Source organism: Phoxinus phoxinus (assembly GCF_949152265.1).
Source record: "Phoxinus phoxinus genome assembly, chromosome: 12".
Classification (NCBI taxonomy): domain Eukaryota; kingdom Metazoa; phylum Chordata; class Actinopteri; order Cypriniformes; family Leuciscidae; genus Phoxinus; species Phoxinus phoxinus.
Window position 1 is genome coordinate 4,413,205 of NC_136887.1, and position 20,815 is coordinate 4,434,019.

A 20,815-nucleotide genomic window follows, 5' to 3' on the forward strand; every position below is an offset into this window, starting at 1 on the left:
TATCAAGTAAGAGTAGTCAAGAATATCTAATACTAGTCTAATATTGTTAGAGATGTGCCTGTTCCTCATAAAGCCTGATTGTGTCTCATCTATAATTGTGTCAAGAGTTTCTTTAATTCTCCTGGCAAATATTGACGCCATCATTTTGTTATCATTGTTTAGCAGACAAATGGGTCTCCAGTTGTCAATAAAAAGCACATCTTTTCTAGGCTTGGGAATCAATGTAACCAGCCCTTGAGTGAGGCTAGGAGGGAGGGTATCATTCTCTATACTCTCCATAAAAACCTGTAGTAAAAATGGCTGCTAAGAGATCTGAGAACGTTTTGAAAAATTCTGCAGTTAAACCGTCACTGCCGGGGGATTTATTGTTTTTGAGTAGAGCAATCGAATCAGTGACCTCTGCCAATGTAAGAGGGGTGTCACAATAATCTTTGTCTGCCACATCAAACTTTCTTACGTTATTTACTGAGTTAAGAAATTGAGACGTAACTTCTTTATTATATTTTGAGCTGTATAAATTGCTATAAAATTTTGAGCAAAAATCTGAAAATAATTTAGCGTCCTCAGTTACGACCCCATTAATATTTAAATTAGAAATGGTATTGATTTTAGATCGGTATCTTTCAAGACGGAAAAAGTACGCAGAATTTTGCTCCCCCTCCTCCAGCCATCTCTTCCTAGACCTTACAAAGGCTCCCTCTGCTTTTTGCCGATATAACTCGTCTAATTTGTTTTGGAGATGTAAAAGAAGTAGTTTATCTTCCTCTGAAACTTCCTCAGGGGGTCTCTGATAAAATAAGGAAATTTTATTTATGACTTCATCTTCTTCTGCTCTTTTAGCTTTTGCAATAGAGGTTCCATACTGTCTCAAGAATTTTCCTGACTCAAACTTAAGTAGTTCCCAGTTGGTGTTGTAGGATTTTTCATTTTTAGCCTTGTTGTAAAAAAAGAGTAATTAACTTAATAATTTCAGTCTTAACCTTTTCATGCCTTAACAAGGAATTGTTTAATTTCCAGTTGCAAGATCTATGGAATGAGTTAGATGCACTAAATGGGATGCTTATATGAATTGCTCTATGGTCAGTGAGGGGTGTAGCAAGGATATTTACTGTGATTTCTTTTTATCAATGTTACTGGATAATAGCCAAAAATCAATGCGTGACTGGCTGGATCCTGACCTGTTGCTCCAAGTGAAGGATCTTTCATCAGGAAATTTTTCTCTCCATACATTCACAATGTTAAATCTTCCCATAAGTCTTTTAAGGTTTGTGCTGATGGCGGAGGGCCGCCCTGGGGGCCACCTGTCAATAGCATTATATAGAGCAATATTGAAATCTCCACCAATTAAAAGAAGACAGATTGGATATCTTGTGAGCCAAAATGTAATTATTTCCTCTATTGAATCAAGTAACTTATCATTCTCAAGTTTGTTATTATAACCATAAAGATGAATAAGTATGATAGAAATGTTGTCAACTCTAATTATAAGACATAAGTAGTGTCCTAGTAGGGAGTCACAGTCAGAGTGTAAGATATCACCAGTGAAAGCATTTTTAAGCGTGGTTACTCCAGCAGATCTCTCTGAGCCATGAGAGAACCAAGTATCGTTACCCCATTGAGATTTCCCAAAATTTATATCAGCAGATGTGGAATGACTTTCTTGAAAAAAAACAATTTCGAAGTTGTTTGGCAAATAAAAATAAGGCTTTCCTTTTACAGATCTGTCTTAGTCCCCTGGCATTTAAAGAAACAATAGATAAAGACAAAGTTATTAACGGAATAAACTAGAAAGTGAACGATAACCAATTAGTTAGAAGTGTATATACGGATAAGGGGACCGAGTGCTGCTTCATATAAGAAAATTAATGGTAAAGAAGAAAGTAAATAGTCCCGACCAACTAAAATATACAGCGATCCTAATCAGCTGCCTCGGTTATTAAATAGCCTTAAAAAGCAGAACATAGAAAAGACAGCGATTTTGTAAATTAAAGTACCTTTGTAAAGTCCTAGTTGCAGAACCACAAAAATTATAACATTACAATATCAACTCTGAATGTAGTGCAAATCAAACCAGTAGGTGTCTTTGTGTTAACAGGCAGCAGGCGAGTCTGTCTCTTAGGTGGGCAGGGGGACTTCTGACCCGTTGATAAATCCGCGACCTCCAATGAAGAATGCTGGTTTGCCCTCCTCGCGAGCTTTTTTAATCACTGGCCATAGCTTGCCCCTTCGTTCTCTGTCTTCCTTAGAGAGATCCTCCGCAAATCTAAATCCGTTGTCGCGCAGGTGCGGTGACGTCTTGGCAGCTTTCCATACGGCGTCTCTGCAGACACGTGCGGTGAACTGGATGATGATGCCTCTGGGTCTTCCGTCACCCTGCCGCCTGGTGCAGAGCCGATGTACGGTGTCGATAGTGTCAGCCAGCCTGTTCTTCTCCTCCGGCAGAACAGCCTGACAGACCTCGATGGCCTTCTTTCGTATGTTTTCCTTTTCTGATTCTTCAACTCCTTAAAGTCTAAGGTTCCATCTCCTGGAGTATCTTTCTAACTCAGAGACCCTTTGGTGACACGTGTCTACTCGTTTTTCTTCTTTTGCCATTTTCACCTCGAGTGTGCACACTTTGCTCTTTACCTCCTTAACCTCTGCACACACAAAGTCAATTGTCTTTTTAAGTCCTTCTATTTTAAGAGCATTGGCACTGACCATGCTTTCAATGTTGTCTGACCGCGTGTTTATTAATGCTGAGAGACTAGCTATGATATCGTTGGTGCTTGTTTGCTCTGACCCAACTGCGTGCATCATTTTCTTCGGTGCTGGCGACTTACTGGGAGTGATAGGCAGGAGTGGAAAATCATCCATGAAGTCTTCCACAGCGGTGAGAGGCGGGGAAGTGGAGGTATACTTGTGACAATTGTCAACTAGTGCATTGCCAGCCTTAAAAGTAACATTGCTAGCATCTGGCTTTAGTTTCCGTCCGGCGCTATCTTGGCCTCTTTTCCTTTCGCGTTGGTTCGACATTGCTCAATAGTTCGTCTTACGAGTGCTGTAGTATTTATGCAAACAAGATTTAGTGCTTGGCGGGATAATAAATTGGGTTTTACCGTTTCCAAAACTTTCGTTTGCAGAGCTCGGTAGAAAGTGTCTACACCATGAGTGCGGATCTCTAGCGCATTTACTTGAAGGTGGTGACGCGAGGCCAAGATGGCGACTGCCGGCTCCACTCACTTTAGGCTTCAAAATTGCTCTTCAGAAACCTACGGGTGACATCACGGACACTACGTCCATATTTATTTTACAGTCTATGATACACATGTAGACATACAAAATATATATATATATTTTACATTTTAGCAGTTTTAGTTTGATTTTTGAGCATTTTTAGTTTTTTTTTTTTCAAGTGGCAACCTCCCTGTCTCTCTCTTGAAACCAACCCGGAAGTGAATTAAACGGCAATTCATCGAATGGCCGCTTGAGGCTGGCTGCAGAAGTGAGTCAAATCTGTATCTCCCCCATATTAAAATGCCCAACTTTACAGCAGAAAAAAACATGTTTACAGCCTGGAGCAAAAAGTGGCTTTGGTCTATACAGCTAATTTTGCCCTTCATGAAAACTGTGAGGGGGTGATTTTTTTTTTTATAACTCATCCGTTTAAATTATACTAAGCCTTGAAGTTCTGCATAATTAGGGGCGTGGCCACTTGAGTAACAGGTGGATTGCCGCTGATGTCAATGCTAGCCGTTTGTCTGCTGTTAGCCGTCACTTCACCTCAGCAAATTCCAGCTGCTGAACTTGCCATCTCTGCCGTGTTTGTGCTTTTTTCGGGATTATTTCGTACAATTTAATACACACATTACCTCGCCCACGGCTTTGGATTCCGCCGTTGTCGTCGAGTATCGTTCGAGAGAACAACCAGCGCTGTATTCCAGTTGTTCTCCTCGGTGAACATGCACTCATGATGTCTGACAATTTCGTTGCTTTTTGGAGTTGTCAGATTTAAAACCGTCTATAGATATAAAGGCTACACTCGTTCTGCGGTGCCGTTGCTCTGGAACAGATTATAACATTCAATTCAATTCAATTCAATTCAAATTTATTTGTATAGCGCTTTTCACAATACATATTGTTTCAAAGCAGCTTTACAGAAAATGCATTTCACAGATGTACATACAAAAATACAGTTAGTTAATCATAAATTTAGGGCATAACATATCGCCGGCGTTGGATCGTCTCTTCACAGGCGTCGAGTCGTCTCTTCACAGGCGTCGAGTCGTCTCTTCACAGGCGTTGGGGCATCTGAAGTCTCCATGAGAGGCTGGATACATAACTGGAGCTGACGAACTCTATTTGAGTTATAGGGACAGGTGTCCCGAGATAACAACAAAAAAGGCAGATGGCAAATAATTAGCGTAGCTGCTGTTCATAATATGAATGCATTTGATCTGATTTAACTGTAAAAGGTATGAGATGCATTACATGAATGCCTGGCTAAAGAGATGCGTCTTTAATCTAGTTTTAAACTGGGAGAGCGAGTCTGAGCCTCGGACAATATCAGGAAGGCTATTCCAGAGTTTAGGAGCTAGATGTGAAAACGCCCTCCCTCCTTTAGTGGACTTAGTTATCCTAGGTACGACCAGAAGCCTCGAATTTAGCGATCTTAAAGAGCGCGATGGATTGTAGGGCGATAGAAGATCCTTTAAATACACAGGAGCTAAACCATTTAGGGCTTTATAGGTCAGTAGCAATACTTTGTAATTGATACGGAACTTAATAGGTAACCATTGTAGAAATTATAAAATTGGTGTTATATGATCATATTTTCATGACCTAGTAAAAACTCTAGCAGCTGCATTTTGGACTAACTGTAGCTTATGTAACATGTTTATGTACCGTCAGATGAAATCCTGCAGGTGTCAGTGTTTCTCCGTCCATGCAATAAATGCACATCCTTGAATGAGCAAGGATTTCTAGCGCATTTACTTCAACTTCATAGGTAATATTTCTATGGTTTGAGATTTGAGATGCGGCCAAAATCAGAATTTAAAATGGACTGAATAATAAAGCTCTCTACGAACTTGACGAGCAATGCCGCGCTGACGGACCATAGACTGTAATAAAGAGTGACTGACATGTATGCACATAATCACGGTCACACACACACTCTCAGAGTAATATTGTAAGTTACTGCATAATTCATTTTCAACTACCAGAATAGCTGTACAGAATCACGATACACACAGGTCACAGGTACTGTGAGTAGCATATAGCATTAACTCCCAAGCCTGAGCTAACTCCATAACGTTGCGCTAGGTGGGTGTGGTTTCAGATAGCCAGGCTCCTCAGCTCCGCCTCTTTGCCCATATTCTATTATCCGGGAGTGACGAGCGGTGATGCGAGGCCAAGATGGCGACGGCTGGCTCCGCCTACTTTAGGCTTCAAAAATGCTCTTCAGAAACATACGGGTGACGTCACGGACACTACGTCCATATTTTTTTCTATGTGTGCCGAAGCATTCCTCGCATTCGAAGCATTCCTCGCATTCGAAGCATTCCTCGCATTCGAAGCATTCCTCGCATTCGAAGCATTCCTCGCATTCGAAGCATTCCTCGCATTCGAAGCATTCCTCGCATTCAAAGCATTCCTCGCATTCGAAGCATTCCTCGCATTCGATTCATTCCTTAGGGGTCAAATTGTTCTGCGAGGGAAGATCTTGTTACTTTTTAAAATTTCAACCACAAAACTCTTCGAATCCATAATTTTTTTTTGTGTATTCGTGGTTCAAGTGTGACAAAAGTCCTGGGGTCTTGGAAAATATTTTTCACAATGACCCGAGGGAAGGATGACGGATAACAGTGATCAGTGCATTAGCTGGGTTAGGGTAGACCTTCTGTCGGCTCAGACCAGACCGGATAGCCTTCATTGCCCTCGTCCATCGATGAGTCTTGGGTGTCCAACACTGTTGTACAGAACAATGGCCAACTACTGTTGTTATGTTGTTTATGGGCTACATGAATAAAATTTGATTTGATTTGAAATCAAATCAAAATTTGTATATATGTATACAAATATATAATCATTTTGAGGTCTTATATAGTTGATAGTTTTGTATTTTAATTGTTCTTTTGTGTTTTATTCAAGGTTTTACGGCATAATTTTTTAACATTTCAATGCTGGTTCATTTTGAATACATTGTACATGAAGAAATCCTGACGTTCCTGTTTGATCTGTTAATACACCCAAAGTTGATCATAAACTCCTCTCTCTTACAACACTAACCAGGAAGAGACTGACTTGTTATTTCTCCTTTCTGTCACACCGACTTTGTCTCAACAAAAGCAATAAAGAACAAGCAACTGATGGAGAACAAAGAGAAACACTTTACAGAAGGATTTTTGTGAAGTTCATTTCTAGACAGACAGCAGATCTTTGATTCTCATTGTGATTCATTTTTGAAAACCGTCGTTCAGAAAGTGAGAGTAAAGTTTAGTTTGCGAGACTCAAGCGGGGAAAATGGCTTCAGCAGCTGAAGATGATTATATTTGTCCTGTTTGCTGTGACATCTTCAAGGTTCCTGTTTTTCTGTCCTGTAGTCACAGTTTCTGTAAAGAGTGTCTACAACAGTTCTGGAAAACTAAGGGAACTCAGGAGTGTCCTCTCTGCAGGAGAAGATCCTCAAGAGAAAATCCTCCAGTTAATCTCACATTAAAAAACTTGTGTGAGTCGTTCCTGAAGGAGAGAAATGAGAAACGTTCACCAGGATCTGAGGAGATCTGCAGTTTACACAGTGAGAAACTCAAACTCTTCTGTCTGGAGGACAAACAACCTCTGTGTTTTGAGTGTATTAATTCACAAAAACATGACAATCATAAATTCAGACCCATCAGTAGAGTGGTATTATTATATAAGGTAAGACAAATGTTTATTGTTTCACATGTAAAGAACAATAATTAGTCATAAACATAGATATCATAACATTCAATGTAATTTTACTCAACTTTATATGACATTTACTGTGCTGTAAAAGTATTTGCCCATCCTGATTTCTAATGTTTTTGTGTCTCATACTAAATAAGGGGTTCTTTTTCATAGATACCATTATTTTGCAAAAAAAAAAAAAGAGCACAATTGAGAGGACAACTTTAGTTCAGCCTCATTGGAGGGTTTTCAAGCATGAACTACCGGTTTAACCCTCTGGGGACTAAGCCCTTTTTGGTCCGTTTTCTCTATTTTTACATTTGGGCTTATAAACCATATAATGGAGATGGAACACCATGTGTTTGGTATCTATGGATTCAGAAGACCCTAAGCTAGCATAAGCATGCATGTAATGTGTTTATAAAGGAAGTATGTGTGAAAAATGTACAATAATCGAGAGAATTTCAAAACCGAAAATTAGATTTTTGTCATTTATTACTGAAAATCACACCTCACACAACAATAGTGAACAGTTTTTGAACCAAAAAAATATTTGTCAAACCCTTTGCTTGACAGCCATTTGTAATTGTTCAATCAAATGTGTTAAGAACAATGAAATAAGGAACTTTTTTTACAAACAGTCCCAGGCGTGAAAAAGCTGTCTGCTTCGAACTAAATGAGACCTGCTTGCTCTGAAGAACATGACACACTCACAACCTGGCAGATTTACTTTCCACTAACTGTTCCAGAGCTTGTTCTGCCGTAAATCTTACTGCTAGCCATCATAACAGTGCTAAAACAATACAATAATAATGTTAAGTTATTCTGTCTCTCTCTTATATAGATCTCTGTGCGCTCTGTAATACTCCGCTCCGTTCGCTATCTGTCTCATTCTCTGTCCACATGACGCTGTTTGTTTGTACATGTTGAAGGCTACAGAGTCCTCTGATTGGCTAGAATACGTCATGGTAACCTTCCTCTGATTGGGTAAAAAAAAAAATCCTCCCAGCGGCAATTTTTCCATTGGTGGAATTTGTCTAACAACATCGATTTCATTGGCCTTTTTATGCAGTGGTATTGCGCAACAGCGAAGCGTGTGGATAATACAAACGGGATATCACTGTTTTCAGCGGAATCTGAGGAAGACGGCAAAAAAGACCGCACATCTCTATCATTAATAGTTTTGAAGATAATTGCACATTTGTAAAAGTATGCCATTTTGGGCGGTACCGCCCAATTCGTCTCCAGAGGGTTAAGGTCCAATCTTCTCAATCGATTTCAAGTCAATTGAATTTACTTACTATTCTTTGAATCAATGTCTTGTTGCTTGAGCTTCAGTTTGCAGACTAAAGATAGGATATCATCCTTTAGCATTTTCTGATAGAAAGCAGAAAAAAAACTGTTCCTACGATGTTGTTCTCGGCCCTTTGGTGACTTTGAGACACTCTTTGAAGGTTTGCTACTGTGCCGAGTTTTTTCCATTTGGATATAATGGCTCTCGCTGTGGTTCTTTGAGTCCAAGAGCTTTTGAAATAGCTTTGCCCATACGGAAATGTATGAAATATACATATATTAAATATATCCACATATATAAAATATATATCCACATATATAAAATATATATGTGACGGTATGGTTGAACGGAGACGAGGATACAAGAGCAGGATGAGATGATGTTTATTAAATAATACAAAATAAAGACAAGCTATAAAAAAGACAAGCTATAAACAAAACAATAGAGGCGGAGCTGAGGAGCCTGGCTATCTGAAACCACGCCCACCTAGCGCGACGTTATGGCGTTAGCTCCAGGTTAGCTCAGGCTTGGGAGCTAATGCTATATGCTACTCACAGTACCAAGTCTACGACTGCACAGGGCATCGCGCTAAAGTGACAGTTGATTATTAAAATCAGAATGCCAATTAAAAGGTCCTGTTTTTGCCCATTGAAATATTATAGTTAAATTATAGTTAAAAGACATAGCTACAAGTGAGACTGTGTATCGTGATTCTGCTAGTTGAAAATATATTATGCAGTAACTTATAACGTTATATTACTCTGAGTGTGTGTGTGACCGTGATTATGTGCATACATGTCAGTAACTCATTTTTACAGTCTATGGTCCGTCAGCGCGGCATCGCTCGTCAAGTGCGTATAGCAGCTAGATCTTTATTATTCAGTCCAATAAATTCTGATTTTGGCCGCATCTCAAATAGGTCAAACCATAGATATATTACCTATGAAGTTCAAGTAAATGCGCTAGAAATCCACGCTCATTCAAGGATGTGCATTTATTGCATGGACGGAGAAACACAGACACCTGCAAGATTTCATCTGATGGTACATAAGCATGTTATAATCTGTTCCAGAGCAACGGTACCGCAGAACGAGTGTAGCCTTTATATCTATAGACGTTTATAAATCTGAAAACTTCATTAGTGCATGTTCACAGACTGAGGAAAACAACTGAAATACAGCACTGGTTGTTCTCTCGAAAGATACCCGACGACAACGGCGGAATCCAAAGGCGTGGGCGAAGTAATGTGTGTATTAAATTATATGAAATAATCCCGAAAAAAAGCACAAACACGGCAGAGATGGCAAGTTCAGCAGCTGGAATTTGCCGAGGTGAAGTGACGGCTAACCGGCTAGCATTTACATCATCGGGAATCCACCTGTCACTCAAAAGTGGACACACCCTTAATTTAGCAGAACTTTAAATATTAATCAACTAAACGGGTGAGTTATAAAAAAATTCAGCCCCCTCACAATTGTTATGAAGGGCAAAATGAGCTTTATAGACCAAAGCCACAGAGAGAACCAGGCTGTAAACATGTTTTTTTCTGCTGTAAAGTTGGGCATTTTAATATGGGGGAGATACAGATTTGACTCCCTTCTGCAGCCAGCCTCAAGCGGCCAGTCGATGAATCACCGTTTAATTCACTTCCGTGTTGGTTTCAAGAGAGAGACAGGGAGGTTGCCGCTTAGGGAAAACAAAAGAGGCTTCAGGCACAGGAACAGGTAACACAAGGAAACAGGAAACATTTACAACGAACCAGCAACAGGACTACAAACACAGGGAGGCTAAATAGGGGAACAAACAAAGGAGGGTAACGAGCAGGACAGGTGGGACAAATTAACCAATAATCAGATAACAAGATGGGAGGGGCTAGACAATAGACAGGAGAGCACATGGCACAAGGGAAACACATGACAAGCCATGTGCTCACAATAAACAGAACTAGAACACAAGCACATGACAAACCGGGAATGTCAGAGCTCTGTCACCCACTAAGATAAAACCAGACAGAAGTGACAGAACCCTGACAATATATGCCCATACATAAAACCTATTAGAAAATGGAACAATTGACATATAAAACCAGCCCATATATTTTATGTATATATAATAGTGTTTTTTTTATATACATGTCACGTATATAATTATCAGTTTTCAAATAGAATTTGTGTAGTATTTGTTTTGTTTTTATGAGCTGGTCAAGAAGAGGTAAAATAATAATAAATAATACATTTTATTTATAAAAGATTCGAAATGAGATAGAAATTGAAATGAAATGTGGATATGTAGACTTGATCTGTAGACTTGAAATAAATAGTTAAATAGTAAATAGTTTGCCATATATAAATTAAACATATCGGTGACATATATGGTCAAAACATACAGTATTATATAAATAATAATCATATACATCATATTAATATGTCAATATACTCATTTAATATGGCAAATTTATATATGTTAAAAACCTATATCAACATATATGTAGAGATATGTATATATGTGATATTATATTTAGCATATATGACGGCGTCACTAGCGATATAGGGACATGTCATATATTACATTTCCGTATCCATCACAGACGGATTTACTTCAATCACCGTCTTCATCATTATTCCTGGAGTTTCTTTCACCGTTGTCAATAGTGTGTTACTGTTTAAGACCTTTAAACCAACTTCATGCTGTTGAAAAAGTCATATTTAAGTGTTTATTTGATTGAACAGCGATGCAGTGATCAGGACTGGTTGTGTTTAGTCCAGCTGAACAATATTATACAGTTTCATAGATTGGAGGAATTAGTAACTATGGGGCTAAATACATTTTAAATGCACATATGTAGAAATTGTACCTTAATTGTACCTTAATCGCAGCTGGAAAAACCAGCAATGCAAGTTTGAGATGAGCGCCCTGACAAATCTCGCGAGAATCACGACTTGCTTTACGGCACTGACGTCACACACATCAACAACATATGAAGCACCGGCCGCTCTGTAAGCACGAAGACACTTGCGCGCATTTCAGACCTGATACTCGACGGTGGAAAAAGCAAAGAAAACGTGGTCGGAAGAGACTTGGAAAAGGAAAAGAGAATCTGACCGTGTGAGGAACCGGACAAGAGTCACTCGCTCAGGCTTTCACTCGGCGCGAGCTAAAAAGCAGCACTGGATGCGATGCTGACCTGGGGCCTGTTTCAATAAGGAGGTTCAACCAACTCTGAGTTAAAACTTGAACTCTGAGTTGACTTACCCTGAGATGGGAAACTCTGAGTTTTCGGTTTCAGATCAGCTGAAATTGGTTAGTTCAACCAACTCTAAGTTGACTCACTCTGAGTTGAGCGTGTGCACCACAACTATAAAAAGCCATTATCAATGGAGCGCATATATTATGAGTCACCATGGCAACAGCGCCAGACACAAAGAGGAATTACTGTTATACAGTGTTGGGTGTAATTAATGACCAAGTAATCTAAATATTGTAATTTAATTAAAGGGATTACTCTTAATTCTTAACTCTTAAAATATGATGTAATTACATTAAATAGGCTACTGCATAGACTATAGAACAATTCTGTATAAAACAACAGTGGATTTAACATACATTTTTAAAAGGTATATTTTGAATGTAACCTTCTCCCTCTACACACTTTGGTCAATTTAAGAATAATTCATGCAATTGTATATTGTTCATTTTGAAAGCATTAAAAGTGCAGTTTCTTGTCTCTCCTCATTGTATTGTTCAAGTGGTTGAGGTTGATGGGACTTAGTAATTAATAATAAGCAGACCAATACTTTCTAAAGATAGTAATTATTACATTAATCTAATTACACTGTTGAAGATGTAATTTGTAGTTAGTAATAAATAACTATTTTAGAGTAACTGTTATAATATCAGGTAAAACTGGAAGAACAGTTATTCAACCTAGTTTTAATTTGCATGTAGGCTAGGTGCAATCCTGCAGGCATTAAAAGAACGTGGCAGCAGCTGAAAATAAAAAAATTATAAAAACATAATTCAATCAGGTAAGGCTTGAGCATATCATGGGTGTAGGCTATCTGACTTTACAAACATTTGACATATTACATAACTAAATAGCATCCAGTGTCTAGCAGTGCAGCAGCATTTCTGGCTGAGGGAATTCCTTCATCAGAGCCGGTCACTCCCGGAGATCCAAGGGCCTTCATAAAATGTAAGAGGTCTATGTGTTATTTTTTATATAGGGTATTTTTTATATTTCCATTTATTTTACTTTGGGTTGGTTTTTTTTTTTTTTTTTTTTAAACAACAGTAAAAACAGCAATGAATAAATGTACAGAAAGAATGAATGAGGTGTTTAAACACCTCTTCCTCTTTAAAAAAGGGGAGGAGACCGCAAGAAACTCTGGGTTTACCGAAGAAAACCTGCTCCCGACCAGGTTAGGTTCACAGGGTAAGTTGCCATGGTAACTGACTCTGAGTATAAGTTACCCCTCTTTCAGAAACGGGCTTGACTTACTCTGCTTTCTCGGGTTTGATATACCTCCCATTCTGAAACGGAAAACCCAGAGTTTCCCTCATTTCAGGGTTAACATACTCAGAGTTTTCACTTAACCTCCTTTCTGAAACAGGCCCCTGGCGATCTTGTTGATGGACTAGTAAATAAATATCTTATTTGTGAACTTGTTTGCGTTCTAATCTATGTTGTATGTTGTTGAGCTTGCTTGTAGTGTGTCATTTTTTTACGATGCTGTTCATTCATCCATTATATCAGACGCTGTTGACGTTGATTCCTGCAATTATCATGAGAACAGTTGTCAATATCTCACATAATTATCAAGACATAAATAAGCCTAGAGGTTGTAAATAGTGTAAACGAGCACAATTATTAAACTATTATGATAAATTGCAATAATCATGTCTAATGACATCCTGACGGACAATGTTATGAAATAATGCGACGTACATTTACCTTTATTGATGTCATCTGGCATTTTGTAATGTTTACATTACAATCAAAAAGCACAAATGAAATTATACAGTAGGCCTAGTGTGACAATGTTCGGCTGGATTGCCCATGAGTGCCACGAGAGGGCGCTTCACCTCTGCACTACCCTCCCTTGGACTGTTCACGCACACACCCTGGACTGATTTCCTCACACACCTCTTTCCACTGATCACCCTCTCACCTGCATCTAGTTCCACTCACAGCTCCACACACATTTATACCCCACTCTCACTATTACCCTTTGTGAAGTCTTGTTTTGCCACGCTGCATGTTTCCTTGCGGTTCCTCGTGTTTCATGTCAGTGATTCCTTGTTTCGTTACCTGCTGTAATAAAGTTCTGCAAATGGATCCGACTGCCTCAACCTCTTCATTACACCTAGACTATAGGATTTACTTGTGATTTAGCTGCAATCATGTAAAAACGTCAAACGCAGTTGGCTACTTTATTATTATAAAGTAGTCTAACACTTGACATAAACTTATTATTATCCTATTACCATCATCAGTAGTTCAGTAGACTATGCAGTATGCAGTAGCCTAATATATGAAATCGTGAAACATTACCTGGTCAATATCTTCGGAATCTATCTGTGCCTGTCCCATTCCCGACGCTTCTTACGACAGTGCAAGTATTCAACAGCGACACTAGGGGTCGCTGTTTGACAAAAACGGAAAGCTTCATAGTATGCCTTTACAGGCCCAGTTAGTATTGGATTACTTTTTTGCTTCAGTAAATAACATTGCCATTTACAAACTGTACTCTGTTCACACTCAGGTTGCCTTTGTTTTATGGTAAGTTTTAATTTCTGAATCAATTTAGTACGAGATTTACACAAAAACAGAAGAAATCAGGGTGGGGGTAAATACTTTTGCACAGAATTGTATGATCATGTCACTGTATTTTCTCCTCTTCACTGTAATTGGTGTTTAATGTATTTTTGTTCAATTCTAGGAGGAGCTCAACACAGCACTGAAGTCCTTACAGCAGAAACTTCAACACAATGAAATAAAGAAAGGAGAGTTTGAGAAAACAGCTCAACACATCAATGTGAGGAAACAGAATCAAGAGTCATTTTCATTACAGCTGAAGGATCACTTTATACAGTTATGAATTGATATATTTTATATAATGAATTCCAGTTGATTATTTCTGTAAATGACAAGCATCATCTGCTTCTGGATCAGTTATATGTCGGGTATCCGAGATTTGTGTTGATTGAGATGATTAAAGTGAATGTGATGTGATTTCAGTCTCAAGCTGAGCACACAGAGCGTCAGATTAAAGTTAAAAGATTAAAGCTAGGAGATTGAATCCTCCCAGACCTCCTTCAGTCCCCGTCTGGGACCTTTCTACGGTATTGCATGCCATGAAGGGTGCCCCGTTTGAGCCTGTGCACTCAGTTGACATGAAATACTTGTCTTTCAAGACATGATGTTTTATAAACAAAGTTCGGGAGGAGCACGATCAGATAACCAATTCCAATTACTTGTCATCAAACAATTACGCCCACCCTAATCAGCATGACAAGAAGCATATATATATCCATTCTGTCAACTCACCTAACATTCCTTGACAGTTTCCAGCATCCCTCCACCACCCCGACTCCTCACCCTTGGCTCTCCTTTACAGCCAGGAATACGGGGGGGAGTATTCTGGGTTCGGGCCGAATACCGAGCCCGGAGCCCTCTCCTCGGACAGCACGCCAAATACGCATACCATTTATTCCATCTGGCTTATTTGTGAGTGTGAACTCGTGAAAGTGTTTCTTCTGGCTCTCGCTTCAGTGAAGCGCGTGGGGGATTTACAAGCGCTCTCGGTGAGAGCGTTGTGTATGGAGTTCGGGCCTAATGACTCTAAAGTCGTACTAAGGCCGAGACATGGGTATGTGCCTAAGTCCCTCAACACACTGTTCAGGGCTCAAGTTATCTCCCTGTCGGCTCTGCCGACCTCTGAAGGAAGGGATGACGTTAGCTTTCTTTGCACGGTTAGGGCGTTAAGAGCTTACGTGTCCCGCTCCGCTGTTTTTAGACAGACGGAGCAGCTCTTCGTTTCGTTCAGCGGACGTTCCAAAGGACGAGCTGCGTCGAAACAGAGCCTGTCCAGATGGGTAGTGGATGCCATTGCGCTAGCCTACACATCAAAAGGACTGCCGTGCCCGTTGGGCATCAGAGCACATTCTACGAGGGGCATGGCCTCCTCGTGGGCTTGGTCTAGTGGAATCTCGTTGCAAAGATATCTGTATGGCGGCAGGCTGGGCCTCCACGTCTACATTTATAAGGTTCTATAACCTAGAGGTTCCCGCCCTACAGGCCGGACTGCTCTCGGTCTAAGACACATTATGGTGTTTTCTGCCCTGTTTATTACGGCCCAGATTGCCAATATGTTTTAACCATCACTCACTGACTGTTATGTCCTATGAGCGTAATGACCCACCATATATATTATATACATTATACATATATATGCTGAATATGCCCTTCGGGGCACTAATTATAAAGGATTGATGCTATTCTAGCCTCTCTTTCCTGAAACTCTGTGTGAGTTTTTCTGATGATTATGCACTTGTGTGCCCCGGGCGCGCGCGCCTTTGGGTGTTGTTGTATAATATCAAGAAAATGCAATTACCTGCCTCCTTGTTTATTGTAGATGCCTTTTTGTTACACATATTTAGCCAATATATTATTTACAGTTATGAATTTATATATTTAATATAATGTATTCCAGTTGATTATTCATGAATCTGCTTCTGGATCCGCTATATGTCGGTATCCGAGATTTGTGTTGATTGAAGTGAATGTTTGATTTCAGGCTCAAGCTGAGCACACAGAGCGTCAGATTAAAGAAGAGTTTGAGAAGCTTCATCAGTTTCTCAGAGATGAAGAAGAAGCTGCAGTCACTGCACTGAGGGAGGAAGAGGAGCAGAAGAAGCAGAGGATGAAGAAGAAGCTGGAGGAGATGAACACACACATCTCAGCTCTTTCACACACACTCAGAGACATGGAGGAGATGATGAAAAACAACGACGTCTCGTTTCTAAAGGTGACGAATCAATCTGGCTTCATTCTCTGTGCAGAAAACAACTTGTATAGAGAGACTCGCTGACAGTGAGAGTGTTTGATAAGATATTAAAATGTTTTCAAACTCTATATTTTCCAGAACTTTAACGCCTCAATGGAAAGGTAAGTGAGCTGCTCGTATCTCTTCTCTCAGTGGATCTGAACTCAAACTCACTGCAGTTCTGACTCCTGAATGTTCCTCAGAGTCCAGATCTCACAGCCGGATCCACGGATGAGTTCTGGAGCTTTGATTAATGTGTCGCGTTATCTGGGTAACCTGCCGTTCAGAGTCGGGAAGAAGATGCTGGAAACTGTCCAACACAGTGAGTCTCAGCAGATCTGACACCAGTGCAGAAGATAGTGCAGATAGAAACACACACAACATTAACATTTGATAGAAATATATTTAATAATCACTTGAATTTCTAAGTGAATCTGAACTGTATTTCATAAAATCATCAGATCATACAGCGAACTCATAATGAAGTCTATTCCTCATGACCTATGTTTATATATTAGGATGCAATCGTGTTTATTGAACACTGATATTAAACCTGGAGCCTCAATCCATTCTTACAGACCAATGTTATGATCGTATAATTTATGATCTCTTTCAACAAAAGAAAAATGTTTTATATTTTCATTTCTAATACATCATATCTCATCCTCTAATCTGATGTTATTCTCTCTGCAGCGCCGTTGACTCTGGATCCAAACACAGCAGCTCCTCTTCTCACACTCTCTGCTGATCTGACCAGTGTGTCGTACAGTCCTGTAGATAAAACACTTCCTGATAATCCAGAGAGGTTTGACTGGTGTGCATGTGTCCTGGGATCTGAGGGCTTTAACTCAGGAACACACTGCTGGGATGTGGAGGTTGGAGACAATACACGCTGGAGTCTTGGAATAACCACAGCATCAAACCAGAGGAAGGGAGAGGTTTTCTTTGAGTCTAATGTCTGGTGTGTGGATTACATGACCAGCAAATACTTCTCACAATCCCCAGAGCAACACCTCACTGTCTTTACTGTTAAGCAGAAGCTCCAGCGTGTGAGAGTTCGGCTGGACTATGACAGAGGAACAGTGTCATTCTCTGATCCTGTAACTAAAGACTGTCTGTTCACATTCAGGACATCCTTCACAGAAACTGTCTTTCCATTCTTATATAATCTCCGCACAACTTCCCCTCTGAAGATCTTACCAGTTAAATTGTTTATTACAGCAGAAAATCACAGTTAAATCTGATTCTGCTTCTGGATTAATACAGTTTTGCAAATTATGCTTTAATAATAACACTGTAATCAAAGCATCTCATTGACCAATCACTTCAATGTAAAGTTAAGAACCAAATTAACCCTTGTGTTTCCTTAAGGACATGTTTCTCTGTTTGAAATCCATTAAAACTGCCAATTTATTTTTATCCCAGGGCCATTTAACTATAAAATGATGCAGTCTTTGTTAATAGACTTTTGTTCTGTTGGCAAGGCTTTAAAATAAAATAAAAAATTACGAGATGGTGCCGGTTCTCCGGTTTGGCCTATAAAGCTGTCACAAATCAAACCTCTGTGGTTCCTCCTACTCACCACCACCATCTCCAGAATATTGACATTACCCATTTAAACTCCATTTCCCATGACCCTGTGCCTGTTGCTGATTCTCTGCAACCTGCCACTCATCATCCAGGCTTTTTATACAGCCTTTCTCCACTGCTTCAGTGCGACGTCTTGTTCTGCCCGGGCTAACATTTCTGAGCGGTTATCCTAGTTTCCTCGTTATTGACCTTGTTATTGACTATTCTTGTTTTCTGCTTCTGCGTATTAGAGTCAATTGGATAAATTATTGTGTAATTGTGTTTGTGTTGCTGTGAGGTTTGTATATATGTACTAAAATTGTGTTTGTGCATGTAATAATTGATAAAGAAGAAAAATTGTTTTGTAAATCCCAAATTAATTACTATTATAAATTCAATACTTCAGTAACCATTAAACAAATCATACAATAATGAAAGTATGTTTAAATTCATGTTTACAATATGTAAGACAAGATAAAGTGTTGACATTTAATCTTCTTGCCAGTGAAATCCTCATGTGTTCAGATGTATATTATCCTATAACTCGAGCTCTGTAACATACTAATGAACAAGCAGCTGTGGTGGCAATTTTATGATATGGGGAGGCAGAAGGGGGAGACACTCCAGAGAACAGACGAACAAGGACCTCTGACCTAGATGTCAGAAGGCCATTTGGTGCAGGGGGGCTTAGTGGGCCAACTAGTGACGAATCTAAACTAGTGTTATGGCTTCTTTGTCTTTGGAAAACTACTGGATGGGAAACTACTGGGAGGAAGGCTCTGGGTGGGAAGAAGACCTTGGAAGAGCTAGGATAAAATGCTAGTTGAGTCTGTCCGGGGGAGTGTCACTCTTCTGCACAGGGTAACAACTGTGTATTAGACTGCTCCTATTCTTGCAAGAATAAATAATTCTATTTTATAATTTGACTCTGAGTGTCTCTTACGCAGTGATGTTTGTTTGATGAATTTTTGCCACAACAATTTGGTGTCAGAATAGTGGGATTCCTTGGACGTGCCTCCTGGACCTGAGATCGACGGTGTTTGGCCACCTGGACTGAGTAAGTTCCAGCTCTACCTCGTAAACTTGAGAGAAAGAGGCCGACCGATGTCAGAGCCAGGACAATCGACCACTGGGATCTAAAGAACCCGCAAGTGGCATTAAACAGCATCTCTGGGTAAGGTAATTAAATTCAGTTTAATTGGGGGAAAGAGTGAAATTGAACCATATTGGCTGAGGGCTGTTTCTGTGGTACGTAATCTGAGATTAATTGAGATCTATTTATAGATCAAGAAATTTCAAACAGATACGAGGGAAAATAATCTGAGATTAATTGAGAACTGTGACAGATCAAGAAATTTCAAACAGATAGGTAACCTGAAATGAATTGTTCCACCACGGAGCAAATAATTTTTGGGTGCTGAGGCTAATTAGGGGGAACCAAGACAATCGTAACAGATTTTTTGGTAAACCATAATTAGGAGGGCACTGATAGTGCAACCCGACCGATTTGGGTTAAAAGAAAAATCGGGTTTGTTGGGGACGCCTGACAAATCAGGAGAACGCGCGTGAAAGAGAAATCCACAGAGAACAGAGAAGTGGCCAATATGGGAATGTCTCAAAAGCAAGCTTGCGAAATTTGGTACACCGGTGTTTTGTCAAATGAGATAAAAGTAAGGGCAGAAATGTATGATATTGAGCGCCACAAGATTAAAGATGGTGCGGGAATCAGTTGAACAGGGCAGTGAGAAACAGAAAGGTTGTTGTGTCTGCGTTCAACGTGTGTAAAAGTGTGAAAAGACAATGAGTAAAAGTGTGAAAAGACAATGGGCCCTATTTTAATGATCTGAAACGCAAGTGTCAAAGTGCAAAGCGCAAGTAACTTTGTGGGCGGATCCCGGCTCTGTTGCTATTTTCCCGGCGGGACAAATGACTCTTGCGCCCGACGCAAATCTAAAAGGGGTTGGTTTGAAGTAGCTTCATTATTCATAGGTGTGGTTTGGGCGTAACGTGAAATAAACCAATCAGAGCATCCTCTCACATTCCCTTTAAGAGCAGCCGCACTTCCATGGCGGATCGCTATTATAAAGGCGGATTTGTCAGCGCACGCCAGGAGCGGTTCACAGCCGAGGAGACCGACGTTCTCGTCAGGGCTGCAAAACACAGAGAAGTGACATTGGGGATGATGGGAGAAACCCACCCAAATTAGCTTCGGTTAAACAGGCGTATAATTTGGGTAGTAAATGTGTAGCCTAATCTAGATTTTTTATTTTATTTTAATCTAGATTAAAAAATCCTAATCTTTTTCACATCTTCACGGACACAACAATGATTTCCCTCGTGTGTTAATATTTTTCCTTGTAATAATGTATGATTTGCAAAAATGAAAACTGCTGCATCTGTTTATAGCCTATTAGAGAATCAAAGTGGATGCGCATTAACATTATGGCCAAGCACGCGCCCTTAAAATACCATATCACTAACGCGCAACGCGCCACTGTCTTTAGACAGTTTTTTTCCTGGTCAATGGCGCAATTGCTTTCTAAAACTGGAAAATAGCACCATGGAAGTTTTGCGCCGGAACACGCCTTCTCTTTGCGCTGAACCGCCCCCGCGAGCGCAAGTTCATTTCCTAATTTACCGACGTGCGTCTGTGGAGGGAAAAGTCCGCTGTGCGCGGGTGCAAAATAGGAATGATACATGCGTCGGTGTTCAAAGTCAATTGCGCTGGGTGCAAGATAGGGCCCATTGAGTTGTTGGCTTGAAGCAGATAAAAGAGAACAGAGTTGATGTAGAATGTAGACTTGTGGTACTCCAACTCTTTTCACAGAGCGCTGCCCGACTCCACGATGCAGAAAGAGGGATCCACGCTGACATCAAACCGTGTCCTGTGACGAGAAAAAATCAAGACAGAAACACCAGCAAAGGATCAGTGCTAGAGCTACAAACAGCGACCAAATTCTCAAAACACTAGTTTATGGACAAGGCCACAAGCGATTAA

The 20,815-nt window shown here is 40.0% G+C and overlaps 1 protein-coding gene across 1 annotated transcript; it reads left to right on the top strand.

Annotated features, from left to right (window-relative positions):
- Nucleotides 1–6,276: 6,276 nt before the first annotated feature.
- Nucleotides 6,277–18,736, top strand: LOC307007807 (zinc-binding protein A33-like). Its single transcript, XM_079630177.1, has 6 exons — nt 6,277–6,900; nt 14,143–14,238; nt 16,000–16,230; nt 16,348–16,370; nt 16,452–16,570; nt 16,942–18,736. Exons 1-6 carry the CDS (start codon nt 6,505–6,507, stop codon nt 17,484–17,486), a joined length of 1,410 nt encoding a protein of 469 aa, XP_079486303.1. The 5' UTR covers nt 6,277–6,504; the 3' UTR covers nt 17,487–18,736.
- Nucleotides 18,737–20,815: the final 2,079 nt, after the last annotated feature.